At 36.8% G+C, this 13,954-nt stretch overlaps 1 protein-coding gene across 1 annotated transcript; it reads left to right on the forward strand.

The window, feature by feature from the left end:
• Positions 1 to 7,862: 7,862 nt before the first annotated feature.
• LOC121244474 (exonuclease 1) lies at positions 7,863 to 13,440 on the forward strand. Its single transcript, XM_041142555.1, has 12 exons — positions 7,863 to 8,066; positions 8,161 to 8,197; positions 8,304 to 8,478; positions 8,599 to 8,677; positions 9,254 to 9,298; positions 9,452 to 9,601; positions 9,732 to 9,846; positions 10,206 to 10,306; positions 11,584 to 11,681; positions 11,835 to 11,927; positions 12,294 to 12,514; positions 12,785 to 13,440. Exons 1-12 carry the CDS (start codon positions 7,989 to 7,991, stop codon positions 13,321 to 13,323), a joined length of 1,731 nt encoding a protein of 576 aa, XP_040998489.1. The 5' UTR covers positions 7,863 to 7,988; the 3' UTR covers positions 13,324 to 13,440.
• Positions 13,441 to 13,954: the final 514 nt, after the last annotated feature.

Consider the following 13,954-nt stretch of genomic DNA (forward strand, 5'->3'; position numbering starts at 1 on the left):
AAATTTTAATGCTGCCCTTCTAGCCAAGCAATGCTGGTGGATCCTTTTATTTCCAAACTCACTTGCAGCCAAGGTACTTCAAGAGAAATATTTCAAAGGAAAACACTTCCTCACAGCAAAAGTGGGCTACAACTCATCCTTCCTGGCAGAGTTTCATCTCTGCTAAACCACTTCTTGAGGAAGGCTTAATTTGGCGTATTGGGGATGGGAATTCTGTGACCATCTGGAATGACAAGTGGATCCCTCAAAGATCCACTTTCAGACCTCAAAGTTCAATTAGGTTCCTGCCAGTAGACACTAAAGTTGCTATGCTCATCGACCACTCTACAAACCAATGGAATCTTCCCATGCTAGAAGCACTTTTTAACAACACAGAAGCTGGAATCATCAAGAGGATACCCCTCAGTCCATACCAAAAGCCAGACAAGATGATTTGGAGATGCACTCCTATTGGCACATTCTCAGTCAAGAGTGCTTACTACCTTAAGGATGAGTTGGATCAAAGAAAGGTAGGCCAAGCCTCTTTGATCGATAGGGTGTTTGAACCCTGGACTAAAGTATGGCATCTACAGATTCCAAATGCTACAAAGTCATTTCTATGGAGGGCCTGCCTAAATGCTCTTCCCTAAAAAACAAACCTATTCTAAAGAAAGGTTACCAAAGATGCTTCATGCCCCATCTATCATTTATTTCCAGAAACCATTGAGCATGCATTGTGGGAATGCCCATCTGCCCAAGATGTCTGGGGTCAAAGTAACAGGAAGCTTCAGAAAACAAGTCTGCAATCACAAGCCTTCAAACAACTGGTAGAAAGTTTGTTTGAGTCCCTAGAAGAGGAGGTGATGATTGAGTTTGCTATCATAGCTTGGATGATATGGTGAAGAAGGAATGATCTAGTGTTTAACAAAACTTTCACACATCCTAACTCCTTTATTCAACAAGCTAAGACTTTCATAGAGGAGCTCAGTAAAATTCAACATACTACCACGACCCTAACAACTGATATGGGGAGGTCATCTCAATGGGAAGCTCCTCCACGTGGCCAGCTGAAGCTGAACTGGGATGCTGCTCTTGACAAAAATAATTGTAGGGTGGGTGTCGGAGCTGTTATTCGAGATTGGGAAGGAACAGTTAAGGCCACTATGAGAATGAAGCATGATCTATACCCTGAACCCCTGTTGGCATAAGCCTATGCTCTCCTGCAAGCATCCATTTTCTGCAAGTCACTAGGCTGGAAGGAGCTCATCTTGGAAGGGGACTCTCTATAAGTTGTCAACTATCTCAAGTCTGATGAAGTCAATGATTCTTATGTGGGAACAATGATTTGGGACACTAAGTCTATTTTGAACTCTTTCACTTCTTGGTCTGTGAGGCATACTTTTAGAGCTGGTAATGTTGTAGCTCATGCTTTAAGTCGAGATGCACTTAGTATTAGAGACAGTATCTGGTCTGTTGGTACTATCCCAGCTTGTATCCAAAATCTATTTTAAATGAATACAAGAGACTTTATCCTATATATATATATATATGTTTGCACAGATGGGTTATATCTCTTTCCATATCAAAATTGGTATGTTGTATTGGCATTAAAAGTTCGAATATGCAAATTGATTCTACCGTGGGTAGTTCAAATAGTCTTAAAAAGGAAAGGAATTGCATCTTTATCAAGTTCGTTGAATCTTGTTTCCATTGAATCAATGACTTTGAACAAATCATAATAAGCCTTACACACTGATAGTTTTGCCTTAACCATATGGTATATGTATATATTTATATATATTGAAATGTAATAGCAATAAATATTCATTTTCTTCCTTTACAACACTTCATTTTCTTGAGGAAATTAAAGACAATACTTAGTATGTTACAAGTTTGGATAGAAAATGACATCGATTAATGCTTTCTATACCAATCTCATGCAACGCAAAGTGCCCAACATCTTGGCCTGTTTTGTGTGAAGTAAAAAGAATGATAAAGCTTTCGATTAATGATTTCTATAAATCATGTGACATTTGTACGTTTAATAGCAATGTGCCCTCTTGCAATGAATATTTTTATATCTTTGTGTTAATTTAAATGTTTAATAAAGGCTAGTTATTTTTTAAACTAATTTTTTTTCATTATTATTTTTTCAGCTTCTTTGATTGTGACATGGATCGTCTAAAAGGGGATGTGGCGGATGCCAATGCTACAACTTCTACACCGGTGGATCCTTCCACCCCTAGAGCCACATCTAGGGTAGCTACATCTAGAGCAGCTACTTCTTGTGCGAGTAGTCGACTCTCACTCCCAGTTGATATAGACGATGAGGATATGTTCAACGAAGAGGAGGAGATGCCCATTGAGCAAGATCAACCACTACGGCCTTCTAAAAAGAGGTTGTGGACATGAGAGCATTTCACCAAAATTCCTGGTGATATTGTGAACCCGGTAGCAAGATACCATTACTGTGGATCACTTTGTGGATGCCATTCGAAGAAGCAAGGTAACAGTGTGTTAATAGCACATCTAAATGGTTGCCAACGATATAAGATAGCGAAGGGATTGCAAGCCATTGATCAGACCAACCTCAATTACCAAACTTCTACAGCCACTGATGGTACACATACAAAGAAATTGGTCATCCTTCAATACAATGAGAAGATGTTGAGGGACATGCTTGCAGAGATGATAATTACTGATGAGATGCCATTTACTACAATTGAGAAAAGAAGCTTTCGAAAGTTTCTAAATTTTGTTGAGCCACAATTTCTCATTCTATCACGGTATACGGTGATGCGAGATTGTATGAAGAGGCATGCAAAGGACAAGGTGGAGATGATGAAGATGTTTATTACCACTGGCCAGAGAGTGTCATTTACGACTGACATATGAACTTCCATACAGAACGTCTGCTACATGTGTATCACAACACACTACATTGACAGTGAGTGGATTTTGCATAAAAAAATTATTGGTTTTAAAGATATTGTGGATCATAAAGGTGCATCCATTGGGACGAAGATGGATGATTGTTTAAAGGACTGGAGAATTTGAAAAGTGTTGTGTATTACAGTTGACAATGCCAGTGCCAATGAAACAACAATTGATTGGTTTAAGCGGAACATGGCGGTGAGAGATGATGTCATTCGGGCCCACGAGTTTATTCACGTTCGATGTTGTGCTCATATCATCAACCTCATAGTTGTTGAGGGGTTAAAAGAGGTTGATGATTCCATTACCCGAGTTCGCAGTATTGTACGATATGTGAGGGGTTTCCCTCAAAAGCTTGCCAAGTTTAAGGCAATGGCAGAACATCTTAAGATTGAATGTTCTAGTATGTTGTGCATAGACGTTCCGACTCGATGAAACTCTACATTCATGATGTTGGATGTGGCACAAAAGTACCAAAAAGCATTTGAGCGGATGGAGGTCGAGGATGAGGCCTGAGGTATGCTTTGTTAGAGCCAGCAGAACAGGGGCTCGGTGTGCCGGACGCACATGATTGGACCAGTGTGAGTTACTTTGTTGAATTTTTAAGAATTTTTTATGACATAACTATGCGACTATCTGGATCCAAATATACGACTGCGAACTCATTCTTTAGCAAGCAGTTGGAGCTTCACTTCCACTTGGAAAATAATTGTACTGAGTCTACTGACTCTGGTGGATTGTTATCTGCTATGGCTACGAGGATGAAGACCAAATATGATAAATATTGGGGGACAATTGAGAAGATAAATAAATTGTTGTTTGTGGCTGTGATCCTTGACCCCGCTGGCCGTTCTAGAATTTTGGGTAAATTTCATCCTTGGGGTAGTGAATGCTGCAGAGTTTATTAGAGTGCTAAAAAGAGATATTGATGACTTATATACTCACTACAACAATAGTTGTCAGCCCTCATCCGCAGATGGTACTGGTAGCTCCTCACATTCAAGGCCGACGGGGTCGACAGCTTCCTCAGGTGCTTCTGACCCATCTGTACGGGTTAGAAGCCATCGTATTATCTAGCAGTATCATCAACTCATGTCAACAAGGAATATTATGCATTGAACATCTGAGGTTGAACGATATTTTATGGAAGCTGTCGAGACACTTGAGGATGTATTTTAGCTATTAACTTGGTGGAAAGTTAATTCCCCCAAGTATCCAGTCCTTTCCCGTGTAGCCCGAGATGTGCTAGTCATTCCTGTCACTACGGTTGCCTCAGAGTAGGCATTTAGCACTAGAGGTCACGTGTTGGATACTTATCGGAGTTCATTGTCATCGTCAACCGTGGAGGCCCTCATTTGCACACAGAATTGGATAAGTGAAACGCCCATTGGACTAGATATCATTGGCATTGATGCCGAGAGCTATAGGCTTGAATCGGGTAAGTTTATATGCTTTTAAATGATTATTTAATTATTTATAATGTTTCTAACCTCTACTTTTTATGATTTTATAGATCTAATTGTAAACTCTAACATAATTGTTGATGATTGAGAGTCTGAGACGGACGCCCCTTGAGAGTTGGGATGGAGTTGAGAGAATCCCATTTCTTGGTAAGAATGAAATTCTACTTTTACCGTTTTCAAATTTTCTTTTATCAAATTTTTTTTTTCATTTATTGATTGCAACTTTCTATCTTCATTTCAGGCATAATCAATGGAGTGACATGAGCATTTAATATTTATGTCAATATTGTTATTACGTTATAAATGAGACTGTTATAACTTATGGTTACATCATACATGTTATTTAGTTTTTAAATTATTGTATTTAAGCTTTTTTTTATTTTTATTTTTTATCTTTTCAGTATTATTATTATTTTTTTACAGGTTTGGACTTGGTTAAATTATTAGTCTTAATGTCTTATATTTATTTTTTAGATTAAGTCATAGACACACCTACCTCTGTTAATAGTGCTTTGTCATGTAATGGATTAAATTTATTTTTGCATATAATTTATTTAATAAAAGAAATTGACCAAGTACTATTATTAATTTTGTTTTTAGTCCAATAAACGGTCGGAGCTCCGACCTCCGATCGGAGTCAGACTCCGATTCCGTTCGGAGTCGGAGCTCAGCCCTAACTGTAGCTGCGGTACTATTCACTCAAGGGCATTTTTGGAAGATGAGATTTATTTTGGCTAGAGTTTGATTAGGTTTTGCTTTAAATATTCTTTGTAGCCACATTTTAATTAGTTTTTATGAAATTTGATGAATTTATTCATTATGAGTTGAGTTTTATTCCTCTTGTTCTTAATTGAACTTTTGAACTTATCAAAGGTAAATCACAACGTTTGTAGTGTTCTTCCTTATAATTTGGGTTCTTGAGACATGTTCTTCAACGGGTCTAGATTTTAATATAATCTAGGTTCTTGAAACGAGTTCTCATCAGGTCTAGATTCTTCATCCATTGACTTGATTTTGGCTTTCTTGAGTTAGTTTTCAAATTGATTGTGGGTTCAAGAGATTCCATTGCTGCAGGTTCATATCATTTGGTATCAGAGCCAGATGAGCCAATTACAAGATCAAGAGCTAAGAAGATCAAGGAAGGAATGCAAGGATTGATGCAATCCACTTGGGATGAGTTTATCAAGAGCTGAATATTCAAGATGGGCTTGAAAGAAAGAGATTCAGTTATCTGCCACGTGATACAAGCTATGGAAGAGCAACATAAATTATGGCCTATTATTATGATTATGTGATTGAAAGCCTTGGACTTGCTTATTTCATTAAAGAGACTTATTTTATTAATTATAGGAATTAGTTTAAAATAATTAAGTTTGATGATGCTTGGTGCACCTATGTTTTATTTCTTATGAACTAGGGTTTTTGGGAAGGCCTTATATTTTGGCCAATGACTTATTTGGAAAGTGAATTTTTAGAAACTAGGGTTTAAAGATGTACTGTAGCGGGTTATTGTAGTTGTGGCACTATTCACTTAGGGGCATTTTGGAAGATGGGGATTTATTTTGGCTAGAGTTTGATTAGGTTTTGCTTTAAATACTCTTTGTAGCCTCATTTTAATTAGTTTTTATAAAATTTGATGAATTTATTCATTGTGAGTTGAGTTTTACTCTTCTTATTCTTAATTGAACTTATCAAATATAAATGACAACCTTTGTAGCGTTTCTCCTTGTAATCTGGATTCTTGAGACATGTTCTTCAATGGGTCTAAATTTGAATATAATCTAGGTTCTTGAAACGAGTTCTCATCGAGTCTAGATTCTCTATCCATTGACTTGATTTTGGCTTTCTTGGGTGAGTTTTCGAATTGACTGTGGGTTCAAGAGATTCCATTCTTGCAGGTTCATATCATGAGAGGTTGAAAATTCCAATATGCATGTGAGAGTGAAAAAAAAGTCATTTCTGGTCCGTTGGTATCCTCCTCTTGGAAAGATGAAGTTCAATACAAATGGATCTTCAAAGGGTAACCCTAGTGATGCTAGATGTGGTAGCGCAATTTGAGATCATAGTGGGAGATTCCTATTTAGTTTCTCTTGTTTAGTGTTAAGATTTGTTGTGATTTCATATGGTATCAGTGCAGAGATCCTGAGTTTGAACCCTAACTCTATACTAATCTATCATATTTAATTAAATATTCTACGTGTTGGGGCCACCCATTGAGGGGGAGTCTGGCTCACACACAAGAGGAGTGTTAAAATACAAAATAAATAATAAAATCTACCTCTTGACAAGTTGTGATTTCACATTTAGCTTTAATAAAAAATCGTCATTTTTTTTTCTTTAAACTTTGGGAAGAGGCTGCCCTTAGTCTATGTTATTGTATGATTGTTGATGTTAAACATGTCCATAGAGAATGCAATTAGCTTGCATATAGGCTTGCAAATATGGGGCTGTAAGTCAACTTTTGTGTGTAAATAATATAAATATTAGATAGTTTTACTTGCTCTTCTTATTCTTGTAAATCATTTGGTATAGTTTAGCTTCGATTGCGTAGGTTCAAAATATTAGATTTGATTCCTTCATACACCTAGTGAGTGAGGTACATGGAAATAATGGAATCGTCCGTAACCAACCGAAACTGGTTGAAATTGATGGAGAATTGGTCAGTCAACAGTTCAAACCAAGGGAACTCGACGTCGATCAGATCGGTTCCCTTGGTTTTATTCTTATATAACACAACGTCGTTTAATTTAAATTGAATGACTTTGTTTTATCAATATGCAGTTAGAAAAAGAAACACAACGACGAACCAAACACTTCATTTGATTACTATGTGGTTAGGAAAAAACAACACGTTGTTTTGGGTTAGGGCTTCAACCCTAATCCGATTGCCCTCCCTCCCTCTTCTCTTCTTATTCTTCTTCATTTCTCTGCTCTCATCTCAACTCTCACTTAGTACATTGTCGTCTCTTCTCATCTCTCAGACCTTTCGCAATCAACCTTGCCTTTCCCTTTGTCAACCTCTGTTCGGTCCAATTGACATGTCTCTCTCTCTCTGATCTCTTCGTCCCAATTCAAGCCTCAAATTGTTGAACTGATTGGAACGGGTTCGACTGGTTCTCTTTCTCTAGTTAGTCGGTTCGGTCAATTTCTATCAAATAAGAAATAGATCGGTTTTGGATCGAAACTAAATCGGCCAGTTGGTTTTTCAAGCCTAATACACATTGGTCGTGTAAGTTTGTAACCATGATTTTCATCTCTTTGAATAAAATTACGGGATAATCCTAATTCTTCAAAAAGAAAAAATATTTCACTTATCAATTTAATATTTTTTAGAAAAACAATTACCAAAACAATTATTGTTTTAGATGAAACTAATACTTACAATTTTCTTCATGTTAAAAAAAACTCCAAACAATTATAAATAATAATTAATTTGGTTTGTCAGGCGGAGTATTGTAAAATCGCAATGTTGCCTCCTTATTTTTGACTCGGCTCCTCTTCCCGCCATCTTCTCCCGCTTGGAATGGAAACCTTCTTCGTTATTGCCTCCTATTCTGAGCACCCAAAAATGAAAAAGAGAAACCAAAAACCCAGGAGTATCAGAAGGAACAAATGGGTATCAAGGATCTTCTCAGATTTATGAAGCCTCACATCGAACCCATTCACATTAAAAAATACGCCGGCAAGCGCGTAATTATCCTTCCCGGTCTTCTCCTCGTTATTTCTTCCTTAATTTGTACTAGTTTTTAGACTTCTTAATTTTTTTTTTCCCAATAATTTGCAGGTGGGTATCGATGCTTATTCATGGCTTCACAAAGGAGGTAGCATTATTGTAGTTTTTTTGGGTTTGGCTTTGTGGGCGAGGAAAGAAATTAACCAAAATGTATTCACTTTTTTCCTTTTTCTGTTTTGATTTGTTTGGGGCAGCTTATTCATGTAGCATGGAGCTTTGTCTGAATTCAGATAGTGATAGGAAAATGAGGTACTTGGAGTACTTTATGCACCGAATCAATCTGCTTCGGCACCATAAGGTAACCCCCGTCGTCGTTTTCGATGGCGGCAACATCCCATGTAAGGCTGCCACCGAGGAAGAACGACACAGGCACGTATAACACCGCCCCCGGACTTCTCTTTTAGTTTTTTTTTTTTTTTTTCCAAAATGTTGTGTGATAATTTAGACTCCCCAATTTGTAAATGTTGTGTATGTGTCATTTTGATTCAGAAAGAGAAAAGCTAATCGTGACTTGGCGATGGCAAAGCTCAAACAAGGGGATGCTAGTGCTGCCTATGAACTCTTCCAGGTATTATGTGCAAGCACCATCTTCCATTTCTTCTTCTTTTTTCTTTTTTAAATGTTATGCTGCCGATCTACCTTGTAAATCACCAAATCTGTTTAACGACATGATTGGATTATCTGCATAATCTCGAATGTTAACAGTTCCGTAGTCGTAAATTGGTGTTATTTTGGTTAAAATAAATTAGGCTGCTGAACTTATTGTCATTTTTTCCCACGTAGATAATGCCTTATACTCCAATTTTTAGAACTGATGTCTTGAATTTCCGTGTACTTTCAAATTATTGTTCTTGATTATAGCCGAGTTACGAAAATGAAGAACATTTATGCCACTAAAACATTTCTTTATTGGCCCGAGTCCTGCTCAAATTTGCAAACCGTTTGATTTGGACTAATTTCCCAAATTCCAATTTGAGTAGTTTGTGACTTTTCGGTGCATATCAGGTAAATGAGGTTCGCAGTTCACTGCATTAGCAAACACGAATCTTCTTGATATTCTCATGGCATTGTTTCTATATGTGTGCTTTCTCTATTTCCAAAGCTATGGAACATTTTAAAAAAATTTAATTGTTTAAACTTGTAGAGAGCAGTGAGTATTACTCCATCCATGGCGCATCAAGTGATACAGGTACCTAACTGCCATATTTATATTAGCTATATGCATCTTCTAGTTCCAGACAGCGATTTCGTTTCCATCAAGACTTATTTTATTTATTTATTTTTTTTTTTCCGTTTGGACCTAGATTCACTGCTAGTAAATGTCTCCTTAGTGACTTTTCAGGTTCTTAGATCAGAGAACATTGAATATGTGGTGGCTCCATATGAGGCTGATGCACAGCTGGCATATCTGTGCAGCCTTGAAGCTGAAAAGGGTGGTATCATTTCTGTGATTACAGAAGATAGTGATCTAATAGCATATGGTTGCCAAGCTGTAAGAACTCCCACAAGTATTTTGATATGATGCAGATGGAGGTCTACTGCTTCCTGAGGAATTGATCTTCATTTTGTGTCGTTGGACTTAATGATATCTTTATATTTTGATTTACATTCATTTATTACAGATTGTCTTCAAGATGGACAAATTTGGCAATGGCGAAGAGATAGTGCTAGACAAGATATTTGGTTCTGTGGCCCGTACACCTTCCTTCCGAAACTTTGATATGGACTTGTTCACAGGTGGGTTCATTGTGACATGCTAAATTTAGTTTGCATGTTTTCTGTATGGAACAAAGGGACATTATATTATCATAAAAAATTGAAGGGTGGATTGAAAGTATTGACAAAAACATGGTAAAAATTATTTCCGAAAACTGAAGGTATTTCTATACCTCATAATGTGTACAGACCTTGTTCTATTCATACATCTAATGTGGGTAAACCCTTCCACCAATTTTTGTCATGAAACTCTCTTGACAAATGTGAAAGCAGATGGGCTCCTTTTTCTATCTAAATGAAAGAAAACTATATCTCACATTCTTAGCGGTTTTCTATAAATGCATTTGAAACATTGACCGCATTACTTGGTATTTTCACAGGTATGTGTGTTTTAGCTGGCTGTGATATCCTTTCATCTATTCCCGGAATTGGGATTGGAAAAGCTTATGCTCTGGTCTCCAAGTACCGAAATTTAGATCGCGTAAGTATTCTCTACTTGTACTTACCCAAAAAAGCCACAGAGAACTAAGTAGATTTTGTGTACAGAAGACTTGGTCAACATAATATAGTATCAAAACAGGATGCATATAAAAGATAGATGTTATCTTTATTCCGAGTAGGATATAAGAGATGTAATATGTTTCATTAGGGAGTTGCTGGTGGGGGCAGATGTTAACTTGCATCATGATGCATCAAGGGCATATTTAAGAAAAGCCAATTAGTGATCTTTCCAACCAGACAAAAAAAGGGACTTCTAAAACAAGTTCCAATTTTAACTTATGAGTCAGTTTAAGATTACATGGAACAAGTCATAATCTGGTAGTGCCATCACATACAATCAGCTTCTATTCCACTGAAATAACAGGAATAGCCTTCAACAGCGTGTATTTTCTGAAGCGGTAGGTTTTGATTTGGCCGACTGCCAATTTGAGGAAGTGTACAGGACAAAAGCTTATAACGATGCCATTAGAAAGGTCTTCCACATCTGTCATTTGTTCTGCTAATGACTATTTGGTTTCTGCGTATTTTTGCTTAAGCAGATGACAATAACTCAAATATTTCTTCTTCTGTTTCCTTGTTGTAAGAAATGGAAAAAATCGACTTTTATAAGACCACTGATGGTATATTGCACTGTTCAGTGTTTGTCTAGTTTCTTTTCTTATGATCTCTCATGTTTCTGTCTGATATAAGGATCAAAATCCTTACATGTTTGTGCTCTACCTAGAATAGTGGGTGGACATTTTGTGCTTATCCACCCATTGTTTGGCTTTGATCAACCTCACAAACTGATGCAAGACTTTAATAATATTACTGCATTGGATTCTAGATCTGAGTTAAAAAGATTCTGATTTATGAATTGAGATTTCTGGCAATTTTTTTTATAACATCTGTGAGTTTCAACTCCCTTCTATTAAAACTAAAATACACCTTCAACTAAGTTTTCAAATTTGCATACGGGCTTAGTCCATCAAAAGCATTTATGATTTTCCTAAGAAGCTACTAATGTAAAAAGATCTCCATAAGCAAGCCATAATCGATAAAAAATGTAGTCTTTTCCCCTGGGTACCATTGAGTTATCAAGAAGCATTTCTAACATCCATGTTTGCATGACTCTACTTTTGGACTGGTAGAATTATTATTTTGTATATTTTTGTTTCAAATTTTTCTTACTGGTATATAGTTTTAGAAATTTGGATGGTGTAAATGATTGTGCTATACAATATTATCACTAATATCACAAGTGTTGCATATTTACAGGTTCTATCAGTTTTGAAGTTTGAGAAGGGCAATCAAATGCCTGATGACTACTCCAAATCTTTTACAGAAGCAGTTGCAGTTTTCCAACATGCCCAAATGTGCGTAGTTTGTGAAAGTCAATTACGTACTACTGGAATAGATCATAGGCCATCACCAATTCCTCATTCTTTGTTGCATATATACAAATGCATACTGGCTTGTTCCAGTCAGCTGGTGATATATATGATGCCTTTCTTATTACTAATTTGCAGATATGATATTGACACTAAAAAGCTCAAACATCTAAAACCTCTTCCAGAAAATCTTCTACAGTCTCTGAATGGAGAGCTTGAGTTCCTGGGACCGTATCCTTTTTATTTTATTTCATTTAATTATTTTTTTCTTCTGAATTCTCGATATACTAAAATGGTACCTATCAAATCCTTTTCAGCAATTCTACCATGACAGACACTATGACCTACCATCTTATACGTACTAGTACCATTGCCCGTTTTATTTGAGGTTTGAACCTATGAGAATTTGTCCTGTTTAGCATGGTCACATGTCTGTGTGTTCTTGGTACATTCCTTTGTATCTTGGCAACTGCTAATTTTTGAGAACCCTTAAAATGTGAAATTGCAAGGAATAATCCAATCACGGGTATGGTTAAGAGAGTGGGGTTTGTGTTCTAGCTTCATAGTTTTTCATTGACCAATTATAAATGGAATCAGAGAAATGCCTACATCAATTGCTAATGCAATTGCTGAAGGTTATTTAGACCCTATAAGCATGGAGGCTTTTGATCATTTCCCAAGTTCTGGATGCCATCCAGATTCCCTTGTTATCCAATCCTCTGGTCAACTAGAAAGTCTTGAAGCTGCTGCGGTATCTACACAAGAGAGCTGCATCACAATCTCTTCCTCCCACAAAACCAGCAAAACTGATGTTTCAGGCAAGTTATTTGAACCCATCTAATGCATATCAACAAGTTTCCAATATAAGATATTTAATTTTGGCTAACAGAATTTGGTTTACCAAGTAAAGAAAGCAAACACAAGAAGTCTTCTTTTTTGGCCCTCTTGCTAATTCTGAAGTCCTCCATACAAACACAACAAATGCATACATCAATCTAAGCTTGCAAGTCATGAATTGATATATGAATAAATAAACTAATCATATCCAATCACGTACATGTATGTGGTATATATGGGTGGATACACAGAGAAACAGAGGTCAGTTTCAAATTCAAGTAAATATCTGAAGGAAGCTGCAGCACTAGAGAAACTAATTTTGCCATCAGACATTCATGGAACGGTAGAAATTCCAACGGTTCAGAACAGAAATTCCCTGAAGGTTCCTGACAACAACCCGTTCAAGAAGAGGAAATGGGATGAAATCCAGTTGGATCCAATTGAGAGCATTACTGAGCAAGTTTCATTTGCGACTGATGAAAGTTTGGGCATCTTGTGTGTCACTCCAGACAACACTCCATTAAAGGTTCTTGACAAGTCTCCTAGAAAAAGAAGGCTCAGTGACATTCAGTCAGATCAGACAGCTGGTCATGTTTCTGGTATAACTGACTTGGGATACTCAGACACCATGTGCATAAATTTGGAATCCCAGGAGAGTGTAAATTCTAAGCCTAAAAGGGTCACAGATGGAAAAAGGAGAGAGAAAATTGAGAAGTCAAAAAGGGGCAGCAGCAAGAGTTCAGAAAATAAAAAGAACAACAGTATCTTGAATTTCTTCTCTCGTGTATAGTATACAAATGAATTTCATTTGTATTTAATTTTTTTTACCAGATACTTTAGGCATTCTTTGAGCCATTTGTTCATTTCAAAGGTGAAGATTGCTGAAAGAGTAGCTCATTTACGACTTGGTTTAATGTTTCAAAGGTGAACCGTTTATTCATTTCATAAAAGGAAGTTGGGAACTTTTGTAGCATGCTGTTATTGGTTCTGCCTTGGTAAAGAATAAACCTGGTAAGGAACTAGTCTCTCTGTCAAACGACTTGATCTATGAGTTGAGGTGGCATAGGCAGAACCATTTTCTTAAAAAGTGCTGCTGTTATTTGTTGGACAAGATTATACTTTTACCAACAGAATTTCTGACCAGAGGATTTTCTGACTTACAGCAAGTGTTGTGAAACTTGATTGATTATATATCAGGTAGTGTTCTGATTACTACTGATTTGCTATTCAAGAATTAGGTAGCTTGGAGGAATCTCCCTGAAAACTTGTCTGGGAATCGAAGCAACTATTTCCACCGCTGCATTTCTTTCAGCATTTACAAATCCAAGCTGGTTGCTGCTTTTTTCCCTTTGGTTACTAGAATAGTTGCATACATGCATGCATTACAAAGGCCATCAGAAATCATTATAGATGTCATCAAA

This window comes from Juglans microcarpa x Juglans regia, chromosome 8S (genome assembly GCF_004785595.1).
Source record: "Juglans microcarpa x Juglans regia isolate MS1-56 chromosome 8S, Jm3101_v1.0, whole genome shotgun sequence".
Classification (NCBI taxonomy): domain Eukaryota; kingdom Viridiplantae; phylum Streptophyta; class Magnoliopsida; order Fagales; family Juglandaceae; genus Juglans; species Juglans microcarpa x Juglans regia.

Excerpts from the sequence above, each read along its gene's own strand:
- LOC121244474 (XM_041142555.1), top strand. The coding sequence starts at position 7,989 with ATGGGTATCAAGGATCTTCTCAGATTTATGAAGCCTCACATCGAACCC. Across the intron at positions 8,198-8,303 it reads TTCATGGCTTCACAAAGGAG|CTTATTCATGTAGCATGGAG; the intron begins GTAGCATTATTG and ends TGTTTGGGGCAG. Across the intron at positions 9,299-9,451 it reads TGGCGCATCAAGTGATACAG|GTTCTTAGATCAGAGAACAT; the intron begins GTACCTAACTGC and ends GTGACTTTTCAG.